At 34.9% G+C, this 13637-nt stretch overlaps 1 protein-coding gene across 8 annotated transcripts in view; it reads right to left on the bottom strand.

The window, feature by feature from the left end:
- The window catches only part of LOC143252917 (small COPII coat GTPase SAR1B-like), a 49173-nt gene that overhangs the window by 13951 nt on the left and 21585 nt on the right, over positions 1-13637 (bottom strand). For all 8 annotated transcript variants that reach the window (XM_076505780.1, XM_076505774.1, XM_076505778.1 and 5 more), the window contains one exon: positions 12109-12212. In XM_076505780.1, coding sequence (XP_076361895.1) covers positions 12109-12212 — 104 coding nt within the window. The remainder of the gene's footprint in view (positions 1-12108; positions 12213-13637) is intronic.

The following is a 13637-nucleotide window of genomic DNA, read 5'->3' as shown; positions in this document are numbered from 1 at the left end:
TGCATAGTTTTTGAAGAAGAGAAAGAAAAGGCAAGTTTAGACTACCCACTCGATAAACCTCATGTTAGATGATAGACCCAAACTAGGGAGGTTGTTAACGTACAGACTATTTACAACAGTTGAGGGAAAGTGATGAATGATGGTATTCATCTTAATACTGAAAAGTGTGACATTCGGGACACAGCCCTGAGGGACTCCAAATTCCTGTGGAAAAGAACAAGAAAGTGTAGAACCCACACAGGCATGGAATCACTTATTCTGCAACACATACTGAACACAAAAGGGCAAATGACCACACAAAAAGTAAGAGTAGAGGTAACAAAATTCTATACCTCTATCTTGAATCATAAGCCTTTTCAAAACAGAAGATGGAAGCTAGATGATTTTTCTGGCAGGCAGAACTCCACCATGGATGAGGATACTGTGGAAAATATGTTGAAGTCACAGAAATAGAATAAACAACTCCCTGAACTATGCAGTCAGTTACTGTTCCCATGCAGTCATCAACAGATGGCAAACAGACAATGATATGGTCAAGTTTGAAGAGAGTGGTGAAAGAAGGAAGTCAGTCTGGACCATCTTCCACTGTGGCACAGTTCCATTAATGATAGGAAAATTATTGCTGCCACATGTGTCATTCTCCATACTTCAAGAAAAATAAGAATAGGGTGAAAATGAATAGATGGATAGATCTATAAAAATAACAGACTGACTGGATACATGAAAGTAAGTAAAAGAAGCATCAATGAATAGAGAGAGGTTATGATTTGAGAGTATACAATCTAGAGGATGACTCCTTTCATCATTGCCAGCACCACTGCAGAGGGGGCTATGTCCTTTAAAAACACCCAAGAGAAAAATGGGAAATGGCAACTGATCTAAAAAAATGAAGCTCTGACTGATTGTAAGTCTACCCTAAATACAGGTAGAAGGAACAAACAGAAATGGTATGACCCATAGGGAATTATACTGGCATAGCCTTAATGCACAGATGTGGAGAGCAATGGTGAGTGACCAACAAAGCCAGACAACCATGAGCTTGACCATCCTTCAACCTATCTTTCCTATAGAGAAAAACTGCTGAAAGGTGTATAATTAGCAGAATTGAAGAAAGTTTCTGTACGAAAAGCCAGACTAGATGGCATGAATCAATAAGGGCATTAATGTCATCCAAGATGGAACATAAACCTCAACAATTCTACTGTATCAGTTTAACTATTGTTACTTAGTGGGGGAGGAGGGTAAAAAGTCTTTTGGTTTATGGCGATGCACCTTCTCTTAAGTAAACAGAAGTCTATCGACTTTCATGATTTGTGTCCATGATTGAGTGGCCAGATCTCTATCAGAAGATGGTGAGTTTAGTGACTGTGAGAATGACTTTATAACAGAGGTAGGGACAGAAACAGGTGTTGATGTGGAGTTGTAAACTCCCTTTTTCACAGGGGGCACTCAATTCTGAATATAAGATGAAAAAGACTTTTAAGAAGGCAGGGAATGGTAGAGTGGAAGACAGCAGTATGTCTTTGATGATGTGAAAGACAAAAGTTTCAGTGCCTCAGGATATGATACATTGTTAACAGTCCTCAAGTGCTGTACCTCTTTCTCCTTGATCCACACGGGACAAAAATGTGAATACCAAAGTTGGGGGGGAGCCATCACAATTGATGCAGTGAGGGTCCTGATCACATAGATCTGCCTTGTGATCTTTGCCACCACTACAGGCACAGCACAAAGAGCCATGGCAAAAGGTCTTAGTGACAAGACTGCTGGCATTAAACATCAAAGAATTAGGGACATAGCGCCAAACATTACAATGCAAGTAACTCGCCTTCACAGATATAAGGGGGCATGGAGAAGTGAACCTCAAAATGAAAAGGGAGATCGGCAGAAGTATTCCATCCTTGCAAGTGAAGATACATCTCACAGCTGAAACTCCTTGACTGGAGAGACTGGCAATAATTCCCAATTCAGGGATGTTAAGATCCTTCTCAGCAATTACTCCAAGATTTATTCAGGGTAACAAGGGGAGTAACCTGAATAAACAAATCCCCAAAAGTCTTGGACTTAAGGAGGAGTTCAGTGTGTTCTGGTTTTGATGTTCAAAACTAAATGTCTCCAGATTTTAATATTTGGACAGATTTTGGAGAGCCAGCTAGCCTTTCCAATCCCTTCTGAATATGAAATAGTGATATCCAACCAAGATACTTTCCAAGTTAGCAAGTGAAAAATGAGGAATCAAAACACACTATCAACTGTAGATTGGAACAGAGTATTACAGCCCTTCAAGCATGGTTGCTTACCAATTAAGGGTTGTTTAGCAGTGAGAAGGCAATAGGTGTAAGAAGCCCTCAGAAAGAAAAGTTCAGTTTCTATTGACCCCACCAACCATGGAATTCCACAAGAGGATGCACCACAGAACCAAAAGCAAAAGGCTCAGCAGCAATAACAGGATTTCATGGACACTATACCCAATGACCAGAATCAAAGTCCACAAAACCTGTTGAGAACATCCAATATTAGTACTCAGTTGACCCAAAGCCACCTGTCTGCAAGAATTCAAGGCTAAAGTGATGTGTTGAGATTGGATCCTCAACCACCAGGATCCCACCCTTTCCAGATTGCCACAGATAGGTTGATGTTCAGATCACACAGGTAAACTGAAGAGACAGAAGCTTTTCTCTGGGAGTTTCATCAACCATGTACAGACATCCAAACATTGGCATAAAAGAATTTAAACCTTCTGATCCACATACCAGAATGCTATATGCAATATTATGCCCAGTTCAACAAATTCCTTACACAGGTATATATAAAGTTAACATTTTCCTTATCTCCAAGTACAAATACTCCACATACATTTCTCACTTGTGAATCCTCATTCTTTGATGAGACAATAAAGAAATGTGCCCTAGAAAAGAGAGGAGATGAGAGAGAACATGTGTGGAGGCAAGAATCTATCAGAAATATATTTTTTAGGTAAAGAAAATGTTAACATCTGAAACAAATCTTTGCACAGAATAACTATAATTCCACATTAAAATAATGGAGGGAATAATGCAAAGATTACCCTGACAAACTCCACTGAGAACGCATCTGAAGGAAGTTTACAGGGTGAAACATCCAATGCCAAAGGCTCCATTGCAGCATATCTGTTGGAGTCCATACCTAGCCTCATCTAGAGTTCATTCTTCACTCATACAAGAAAACAGAAGAAGCAGAGAAGCCATAATTATGTTGAAAGAACAGAGAAAACAAATATATAGCAGTCCAATTATTTGTACAAAACTTATTGGACAGCAAATGTATACCGAGGTTGGGTCTCATTCTGGCTATCTTGTGTGCTCACTTACTCGACTATCATACTCAATGGGATAAAACCAGCTGTGGGAAAAGGGTACTTGTGATAAATATTCATGTTCACCTTCCCTACTATTACTATATATATAGTGTATTCACCTTAACTCTACTTTCAGTCACTACAGTCACCCATGCTAGCTGCAGGAAAAAGGCATCACATTATGTTGATACAGTGTGAATGCATACACACTCACTTAATCATTAGTCTCTTTGAGCCACATGTCAGATATATGAAGCTGTATTATCAGTCCATTTGAAGATTATGATGTTTCATGAGATGACTCACACTACACTGTTATCCCACCTCCTGTCAGAGAAGAACCCCTCACTTTAGGCCCAGCAATTAGATCTCAACTAATGAGGATTTTATATGATCCATCACCAAATCTTCCATACACTATATGCTAAGGGAAGAGAGTTTGCAAAGGACAGACTCAAAGAATGTGCCCAGAGATCCACTGACATTTCCATCTGGAAAGGTCCTTTACTGGAAAGAATGCAATGAGTGACCACAAAACCCTGTTCTTAAAAGTCAGCATGCACTAGCCTGAAAAGTGGACAGAGACACTGCTCTAGCATTGCTTTTATCATGACAGTCAACATAATGGGTATAGTCTGAATCAGATGTGAAACGTAGTGTGTATACATTATACATACACCCCAAGGAAACCTCAAGTTGTCTTGCTGAACACCCCATCTTACAGTATGCACAAGTAGAGCAAACACTGATTGTATGAGTACTTTCCATTATCTTTACTCAATGAAGAATTTTGGTAAGTATATTATAGGAGGCAACACTAGCACCTAGTAGTACCCTATTGAATGAAAGTAGAGCCCTGAAAGGGAAATGGTGTACATTGTAATCAAAGTTGGTAAAGTGAGGAAAGAATGGTGACCTGTGGTAGCCAAGAATCATCAGGAAATAAAACACTTAGAAGTTACAGAGACTGATGTGTAAAGAAAGTTCACATTATTTGTGTACAAGATAATATAGTAAGATTTTATTAAAGATCATAAGTAAGTTAAAGCAATAAGTCCATGTAAAGCATACAGAACTGGCTGACATAACATATTAGTCATGTCCAAATAATCCAGTAGAACATGGAAGGAAGGGAGATAGGAAAAAATGTGGTTTACCTCCAAGTTTGATGGAAAAGATGCAAGAAGCATCTAGAGGATAGACATTATAAATATGTTAACTGTATGATATTAGTAGGAGGAAACAAGTCAGAAGAGAAAACTAACAAAGAGAAAGAAGACTATAGCTTGAATGAGGCATGCACAAAATTGAACAAAACCCCAATATGGATTTAGACAGGAAAGGAAGCAGAACAAGTAGGAAAGAGGAAAGGAACAGAACAAAAAACATAGGGTAAGAAAAATATCTTCATAGAGAAAATAGAAAAGCTATGGATATGACTGCCTGACAACTGGGAAGAGCAGTAGCCAAGAACCCTTTGGTGTACAGCTTTGTAAGAAAGAAAAGCAGATGGAACACAGAATTATCATTTAGAGGAAACTAGAGCTGAATGAGGAAGAACAGTAAACTGTAACAAACAAGATTACTAGCAGAAGTAACACATAAATGCAAAAAAAGATTGTGTAAATAAAAAGAACCAGATGAATAATACACACATGACAAGGGAGAGGTACAGTACAAAGAAATGCACCTTGATCCAATGAGTCCCCACAGCAGGATAACAAAGCAGAATAAGGGGAACAAGTAAAATAATGAAAGAAATGAACATCTTTACACACTACCAGAAGAAAGAAGCATCACAGATAAAAGGTGGAAGTAAGAGAAAGAATATAAAAGTTCAGAGATCAAAAGACAAAAAACACAAAGATAGGAAACTAGAAAGTAAGGATCCCATGCCCAAAACTGATAAGATAAAAACCAATGACAGAGAATCAGAAAAAGAAAGACAGTTAAAGTATTAACAAAAGTAGCCACAAACATGGTGGGGACAAAGTACTCATCATGAGAAAGAAAACAGTGTAAATCCTAATGACAAGCAAAGAGAAAAAATGAAAAACCCAAGAAACAAGTTACTAACTAGGAAAATGAAAAATAATGCATAACACAGGAAAAAAGAAAAAGAACACACTTAAAATGATATTCTGTAACAGCATAAAAGATTAAGGTAATTTATTGAATAGTAGAGTATTACCTGAAACAGAGAGTAAGGTGAAGTACATAATAATAAATATATAATAGTGAAGTACATAATAAATCACCCCCAGTTGAGGTGATGTTAGTTTAGCACATGTACAGACATTCTTTAAACTCCTTTCTGCACATCACAATGTTTTAATGAGCTAAATTCAAATTTTAACCATTTTGACTATCAATGGATTTTAACAAAATTAGCATTATCGTGTATGCTGTAATACAAAGTTTTATAGTATACAAGTTTTAATCCCTTTATTTCAAAAGAAACCTTTAAAAAATACTTGAACTTCAGTTTTGTTGTAACATGACATACAAGCATTTAAGAATCTTAATATATTATCCAAACTGTATGAATAACAACATGTATAACAGTGTAAGGGTATTTCTAGACTGAATTCTACTTCTTTGGCCTTATTTACCTATTCAACTATCAAGTTCATTCAGGTCAATTTAGAACATAATAACATACATCTTCTCATGCCCTAATAAGTAGTCACACCCACTTTCTCTTACAAGATGCAAGTAAATATTTTAATACATGTTTATATCCACCAGAAAAAGCTAATTTTGAACCTAAACCTCTCAACAGTTATTTTAAAACTGGCACACAGTAATTCTTAAGAAATGCTTCTAACTACTCTTAGCATTTTGCAGTTTGGCTCTTGCTAGCACTCAGCTTTTTTCCTCACCCTGAAATATATTAGTTTGATAGACTGCTAAATATGTATGTTTTAAAAATGCATATTTGAAAAGTTTAAGCTTTTTTTAATATAACCCAAACTTCACCTAAGTTTGTAAGGGTTAACTTATTACACAAATGTAAACATAGCTATTTTGTGTAAATATTAATTCCAGAATTTTTATTCTGGTTCAATCAATACAATATAGAAAATTTAACAAAATTATTTTCATAACACCATGTCCTTTTCAAACTTGAAATACCAAAATTGGCCATATCATTTGTTTGTCATGCTTTCAATGAAACATTTTGCACACAAAATCTGGTTTCTGTAAAGAGCCATAAATAGTAACTAAAAATGAAACCAGTTAATTTGGATGGGTAAAACTGTTTCATACAATTTCTTTTAACACAGGAATTTACAAAAAGTAGTGGCAGCATTGGGGTTTACAGGAAAAGAGGAAAAAACTACTTAGAACACAAACTACTGGAAAAATGGCAGACAGGGTATTGGTTCTAAATACAAGTAAGACTGTTTGAAAATAATTCTCAACAACACTAAACCACATGCTAATTACTAGACCATTCTGAAATCTATCCCTTGCTCTCCTTAAAGCTTTTTTTTTAATTAATGAAAATCTTATACTTTGTCTTTTACTGCTATTATTCAGTACTTCTGATTATTATTTCTGCTGAAATAATGGTGTTTTTTACAAAGTTTTTAGCAAATATGGCAACTAATCATTATCAAAGTACATTAACATGAAGAACCAGTTCAGAAATTGTATCAAAATCTGTTTAATTTTTTTGTTGTCTTGAGACTAAAAATTAGTACTACTTGACCTAATATGAATATTTATCACTATATGTTAGAGATCTTGGTATGATTATATGGTTAAGTCACATATTAATAGTGGAAAAAAAGCCATTCTTGTAATATCTGGGATGACTTATCAGTATTCACACTCAGAACAGCTGAAAATGTTCTTTTCAGATTTCAAACAAACTGACATTTACTTAAGTTTAACAACAAGGAAAACAGCTTTGTGCTTTACACTGGAGCAATTTCTTGTTCTAGTATACTTCACTAAAGAATAAATTTTTGATTACATATTCACAGTTGTAAATAACCTTTTTTACTTTGATATTTTATTTGAGAAGTGTATAGCCATTATATTTCAAATATGTTCAAATCTTCACATTTAAAGTAAGCAATTCTCTAACACAAAGAAATTAAATTTAAAAAAAAGTTAAATTATGTGCAAAACACCAACACAAATTTAAAATCTAAAGTTTAGAAATAACTAGCTACATGAATTTTTTTTTGTGAAAGGAACAGAGGTGTGCATACTTAATTACCCTGGCTATTTTGAAACCAGCTGAAATAAAAAACTTCAATTAATTATCAATACAAAGCTACAATTTTTCAATCAATGTTATAATTTTTCTATAGTGAAAATGTATTTTTGAAAGGTACTTCCCTCTATTCATGAGTAGCTTTTCCCATTTTGTGTTGCCTTCTATAATTTTTTTTTTTTAAATAATGCTCCCCACAAGCCTTCCAAATCATACATCATCTATTCACAAATGGTGCATGTTACTTCCTCTATGTGCCACTACCAAACAATCATTTTGAAGTTTGGCAGAAGATATAAGCACCAGAAGATTGTAAGGAGGAGGGTGGGAAGTGTGAGCAGAAGGAAGTATCTACTGGGCATTTTCAACATAGGAAAATTATAACTTTCAGTACAGTACTTCTCTGTCTTTGCAAGATTAGCTGGAATCCCACTTTGAAAAAGAGGAGGGACCAGCACAAGGAAAGAACAAACATATACCCTGAAAGTGTTTGAAGGGTACTTCTGTAGAAGAGAGAAACACATTAAGAATTAGAGGAGAGGTACAGCAACACCTCTGAACCAGGTATCTCCCTCACCACAACCAGCTAGAAGCAAACATGGTGAAAAAGGAAAGGAACACATCCAAATGGGAGAGAACAAGTTAGGAATGTGATTCCCACCAAGTAAATATGGACACTCAATCCCACAGACATAAAGTAGGTAACGTAGGTTGTATCCCATGGAGTAGAATGGCTAGTGAATTACAGACCATACTTGGGAAGTCAACTGCACTCAAACCTCATCACTGAGTACCAACATCTGAGCAAGGATAGGATGAGGATCATAGTAGCTTCACCTAAAGCTCTAAAATCATGAATGTAAGGAAAATTCTGACTCCAAAACATAACACAGGATTATTGTTGAGCCAGGGATTCAGAAATATGCCATCCAATATCCAAGGAAAGTCCATCATGTGCAATCGACTCCTGCAATTGTAAGACTGGTCTGAAATGTCTGAAGGTCAATAACAACCCAATTGCAAGAGAGAACAAGAAAGTACCAAGAAGAGAAACAGAAATATACCACTTATACCTTAAATGACCCATAATATAGAAGGAATAAAGTTGATTGGTTCACTCAATACCCAAAACCAGCTTGTTGAGTACTGACATCTGTATGAAAGTAGGATGAGAACACCCAATCAAAAGGATGAACTTCACCAAGACATCTCACAATATGACACGTCATTCAATCTGAAGAAGCCAAGTGTGCAATGTAATAACAAATGGCACACACTGGGCATAGAAGTTTATCTGGATCAAGAAGAGAATAGAGATGAGAATTAGAGAAAGTAAACCTATAGGGATAGATGAAACCAATAGCATGAGGAAATGTACTCAAACAAAGGTTAAGTAAGATGATGGATTACCATGTTAATATCCCAATCTGAAAGTACCAAACACCTAGTAAATCAACATATCTGCAAATACAAATCAAAACAGCAAGAACAGGGAGGGAAAAAAAAAGAACCTGTGGTAACTAGAAAAACAAAATATGGTACAGGGCCGTCAGATAACCCAATATCGAGAAGACCAAGGACCCCTTTTCAAAAAAGACATATGAGAAACTTGGAGATACCAGTAACCATAAAACAGGAAGCTGGGATACCTCAAGCTTGGGCCCAAGTGTGAAAAACATTCCATTTCCACTGATACACAGATATGGATGAAGGACAAACAGAACGAGCTAAATGAAATGGTAAGAACAAAAGCCAAGTGTGAAGATGAAGGATATGAAGTGCAGAATGTAGAACTGACAACTGTGGTTGATAAAGAAGGTCAGGATAAAAAGAAGAATAAGAACAATTGTAACTGAGGTAATTGAGGAAATCACAGATGAGCAGCCAGTAAGTAGTGGTATGGAAGTGGGAGACTATCTGATGAAGTAATCAAACAGGAAGATAAATGTAAAGGAACTTGATCAACCAATCCTGACTGAAGGCATTTATAACCAAAGCCCAAGGATGGGGAACTGGGGACAAAAATGCCAGCTGTCCGTGTAAAAATGTAAACTCAGGGCATGAAAGTGTAGAGTGAAGGTTTGCACCACCTGAACAGAAAACGTAAAGTGCTAAAAGCCAGTCTGAATGAACAAGTTGTAGATAAGGATGAGAATGCTCCAGTATGCAGATATAAGCACTAGAGAAGTTTATCTTGGTTATCCAAAGATCAAAAGAAAAAGGTCAGTTGAAGAGTATGGCAAGATTCCATGGTGAAGTGTGGGGGTGAACATATCAATTAAGATGGAACATGTCTTGTTGGGAACTTCAAACAGGCAGGAGTAAAACCCCTGAACCGTGTGGAGCATCTTCAATAGACCACTACATAAGGAGGCCTTGCACCTCCTTGATTAAATGCTGGAGTGATGAAGAATCCAGAGGAGGATGAAAATAAAGTCACATGGAACAAGAAAAGAAGAGTAAAAAAAAAAGTATGGTGTATCCAACTGACAAAATCCAGTGAACCCAAACATCAAAGATGAAAAGACTCCATCAAAGAATGAAGGTTGCCAGATGAGCTCCCAACAGACCTGAGCTCATCAGGTAGTCAACAGAACCATTGTTGGTATAACAAGTGTCATTGTGAAAAATGATGAACAATGGCTTTACATGAAGGAGGAACAAGCAAAGGCTGGAAAGGGGAGGATCAAGAGACAGGAATAAGTGCTACACTCAAAGACAGGAATACTGGGCATTAGAAGTTTGAAAGGGAAATTTATGTTCTGCACAGATAAGTAAAGTTTGCCCTCCAATAAGAGAAAGTGGGCCAATCTGAAGCCTGCAGAAAATGAGGCAAACTAACATCTTCACCTAACTCAAATGCAAAACACCCAATGTTATCCCACATATCAGGGCACAAGGGAAAAAGAAAATAAGGTTGGGAACATAATCATGCAAGAGGAAAGGTTGTGGGTCATAAAAAACAGGAGAAACAAACAAAATATCACATACCCAAAAAATGGAATCCAACAAGGGCTTAACAGAATCCTCAGGTAGGATGTGGAAGAGTGAATGACAAGTGAAGAATACCTGAACACTCACCTACTGTTAAATTAACCTTCCACTTCATAATATCATAATTACTAAAAATAAATATACTCCAAGTTTTGAAAGTATTTCTACAGAACACTTTATGTAAAAGAATGCTTAACACATAACTTGATACAGTTACATATAACACACCTTTTTATATTAAATTAACTGGAGTACCAATAAAATAAAAACTCATTTGTAACAAAAGACATGAAATTCTGCTTTTTTCTTAACATAATAAATGTTAAAAGTGCAACAAAAATACACAAAGATACCAACAGTGAAAAGAAAGACTTTAAGAACAAACAATGGTGGTTACACAGTTCATTCTAATACTGAGGAACATACAGCATTAGGAATTTTTCTGAAAGTAAAGGAGGATCCCCATGTTCAAACCTTGCCAAGTTTGGCAGTTACTGGTCAAATTGTGCACAATGAGATAACAGACAGACAAACATACACTTGTCTTTTATTTATGTAGGTAGATGGAGCACCTAACCATTGCAGGGGTGAAATAACTTGTTTGTAAACAAAGAATAAAAAATTGTACATCAATTTTTTAATAATCATTAAGAGTGAAATAAAAATACATAAAGGTCTCAATACTTAAAAGAAAAACATTTTTCAAGAATCCTTTATTGCTGTGTTAAGTTTTGTTGGTTTGGTAGTTTTCCAAAATTAGTGCTGACTGATCAAGAAATGTGGATATGCATAAAGAACAGATATGAAATGATAAATGATATATGACTATTTTTTTTCCCCATACCCACAGACTGCTTCATGTAGATAACACCAGACATAGAAGAAAATAATTAGATTATACCACATTTAGAGTATTTTGTTCAATCTTGGGCTCCTTACCTTCAGGAAAGACATTGAAATGTTGAAAAGGATTCAGAGGAGTGTTTACTAAAATAGTAACTGGAATGGATGGATTGCCATATGAGAGATTAAGATCCTTAAAACTATCCTCTCTTCGAAAACGAAATTAGGAGGAATCAGACTGAAGTCTTTAACATTGTAGAAAGGAACAATATTTTTCATACTTAATAGCAGAAGTATAGAACTAGGGAACACAAATATAAACTTAGGTTAGGAGGATGCCATCTTCAGCTACAAAAATTTTTATTTTTCGAATAGGGTGATTTGGTCTGTGGAATGGGTTGCTTTCAGATGTTGTAGAAGCAGTAAATTTGAGTGAGTTTAAAAGAAAGCTTGATAGATATATGAATGATAAGGGCAGACTTTAAATTTTTTGAAAATAGTTTTAATTTGGCTTAGAGGATAGAACAGCCAAGATAGACTAACAGATCCCATATTGCCCTAAATACTATATTTTTAATTATTATCTTATTAGAAACTAAACATCATACACACACAGGGGAGAGCAAGATGAATGCCACATTTTGTGAGGCATGCTAAAATTTGGCATAAACTGTCAAGACAGCATTTTAAAAATTATACAACTTACATCAAGTTCCACTTTAGATTCTGGAAATCGTTCTTTGTCAAATGCATCAACCAGAAAAACAATTGCATCAACAGCAGGAAAATAATCCCTCCAAACTCTCCTGGCTACAATAACAAAAAAATGAGAAAGTTTAATAATATTGTATATTTATGACAAAAAATAAACAATAATGTGACACACTGCATAATCCATTGCTTACCACACACATTAAGCCATAACATCAACATATGTGCTGTAATACCTAATCTTACTGAAGATAAATGAAAATATATTTAACATTTACTAATATCAGCAGATTAAACCTTCACAACTAGGCCAAACATTTAGCAGTGTTACATTCAAAGTTTTAAAAACAAATTATGAATACATGTCAATAAACCTTTCAATTTATAATCCAAATTTTTATATTATATTATTTCAAAAACAAATACTTAGGAAATTCCCAATTCTTATTCTTCTGCATCACATGGTGCATTGGTTTCAATAATAGTCTTCTGCAGTATTCAACCAATTAGAAACATGAGCCATACATAATTACAGACTATAATCTAAAATTTGTACCTCCAACCTTCTTTATTTGCTTAGATACAATAAATCTGCAAAAACAATCAGAATTTCATCCACTAACTCTCCTTCTAGATAGTTTGATAACTGATCTTACAAGACTGAAAAACATGTTTATTACTAACAAAAATAACAGATTTTCCTCTATGTAAATCTCAACAGTCCTCCTTTAGTTTCTTCACCACAAAGCAATAAACAACAAAACTATTTGGTGTTCATATCCAAGTACTCCAAGCACTTTAGATTTTTTTATACTTTTTTAGTTTACTTAGAAAATGATAAACTGTACCATGTTTGGAATATTCCAGTCTTGTTATTGATATGTGTTGCATATTAAAATGCAAATTTCATGACATGAATTATTTATCAAACCTTCAAATCTGTTAGACTGCATAAGGCTTATAAAAGAATATTCACTCATATGCAAAATGCATCCAGTATGCAGCAAGTACAATAAATCCTTTTTTTCTTATTATTTATTGTTATATATTTTTTAACAAATGTAACCAAAATGCAAAATGTATAACACTTCTCAGCTTAACTAAAATTAAACAGTTAAAATTACACTGGCTCCAGTGCTGGTGTGAAATATCACATGACAATATCAATAATTGTACATTAACTCCACTGGAAACAGCTAATGGGCTCCCGCAGCAGTCCCACAGTAGTCATTTCAGTGTACAGAAATAAGATAATAAATTTAAGAAAACCAGATAAGAAAATAAATTAAAACTGTTATGATAATTTGATTCTTTTGGATCAATAAGTCAGAGCAAAGGGCAAAATGGTATTATTAATTTCATTTCATATTATGGAACTTTAACTGCACTGAACATTGATGATTTTACTACAACTGATGTTATGGTTGAGAAAACATTTACTAAAATAAACTTTTGATATTCAATTAGAAGATCCAACAGGCTGAAAAAATGAAAAATTATATCTGTATGGTAAAAAGTAGAATT

This window comes from Tachypleus tridentatus, chromosome 6, assembly GCF_004210375.1.
Source record: "Tachypleus tridentatus isolate NWPU-2018 chromosome 6, ASM421037v1, whole genome shotgun sequence".
NCBI classification, from domain to species: domain Eukaryota; kingdom Metazoa; phylum Arthropoda; class Merostomata; order Xiphosura; family Limulidae; genus Tachypleus; species Tachypleus tridentatus.
Note: the sequence above shows the minus strand (reverse complement) of the source record. Positions and strands in the feature narration are given on the sequence as shown.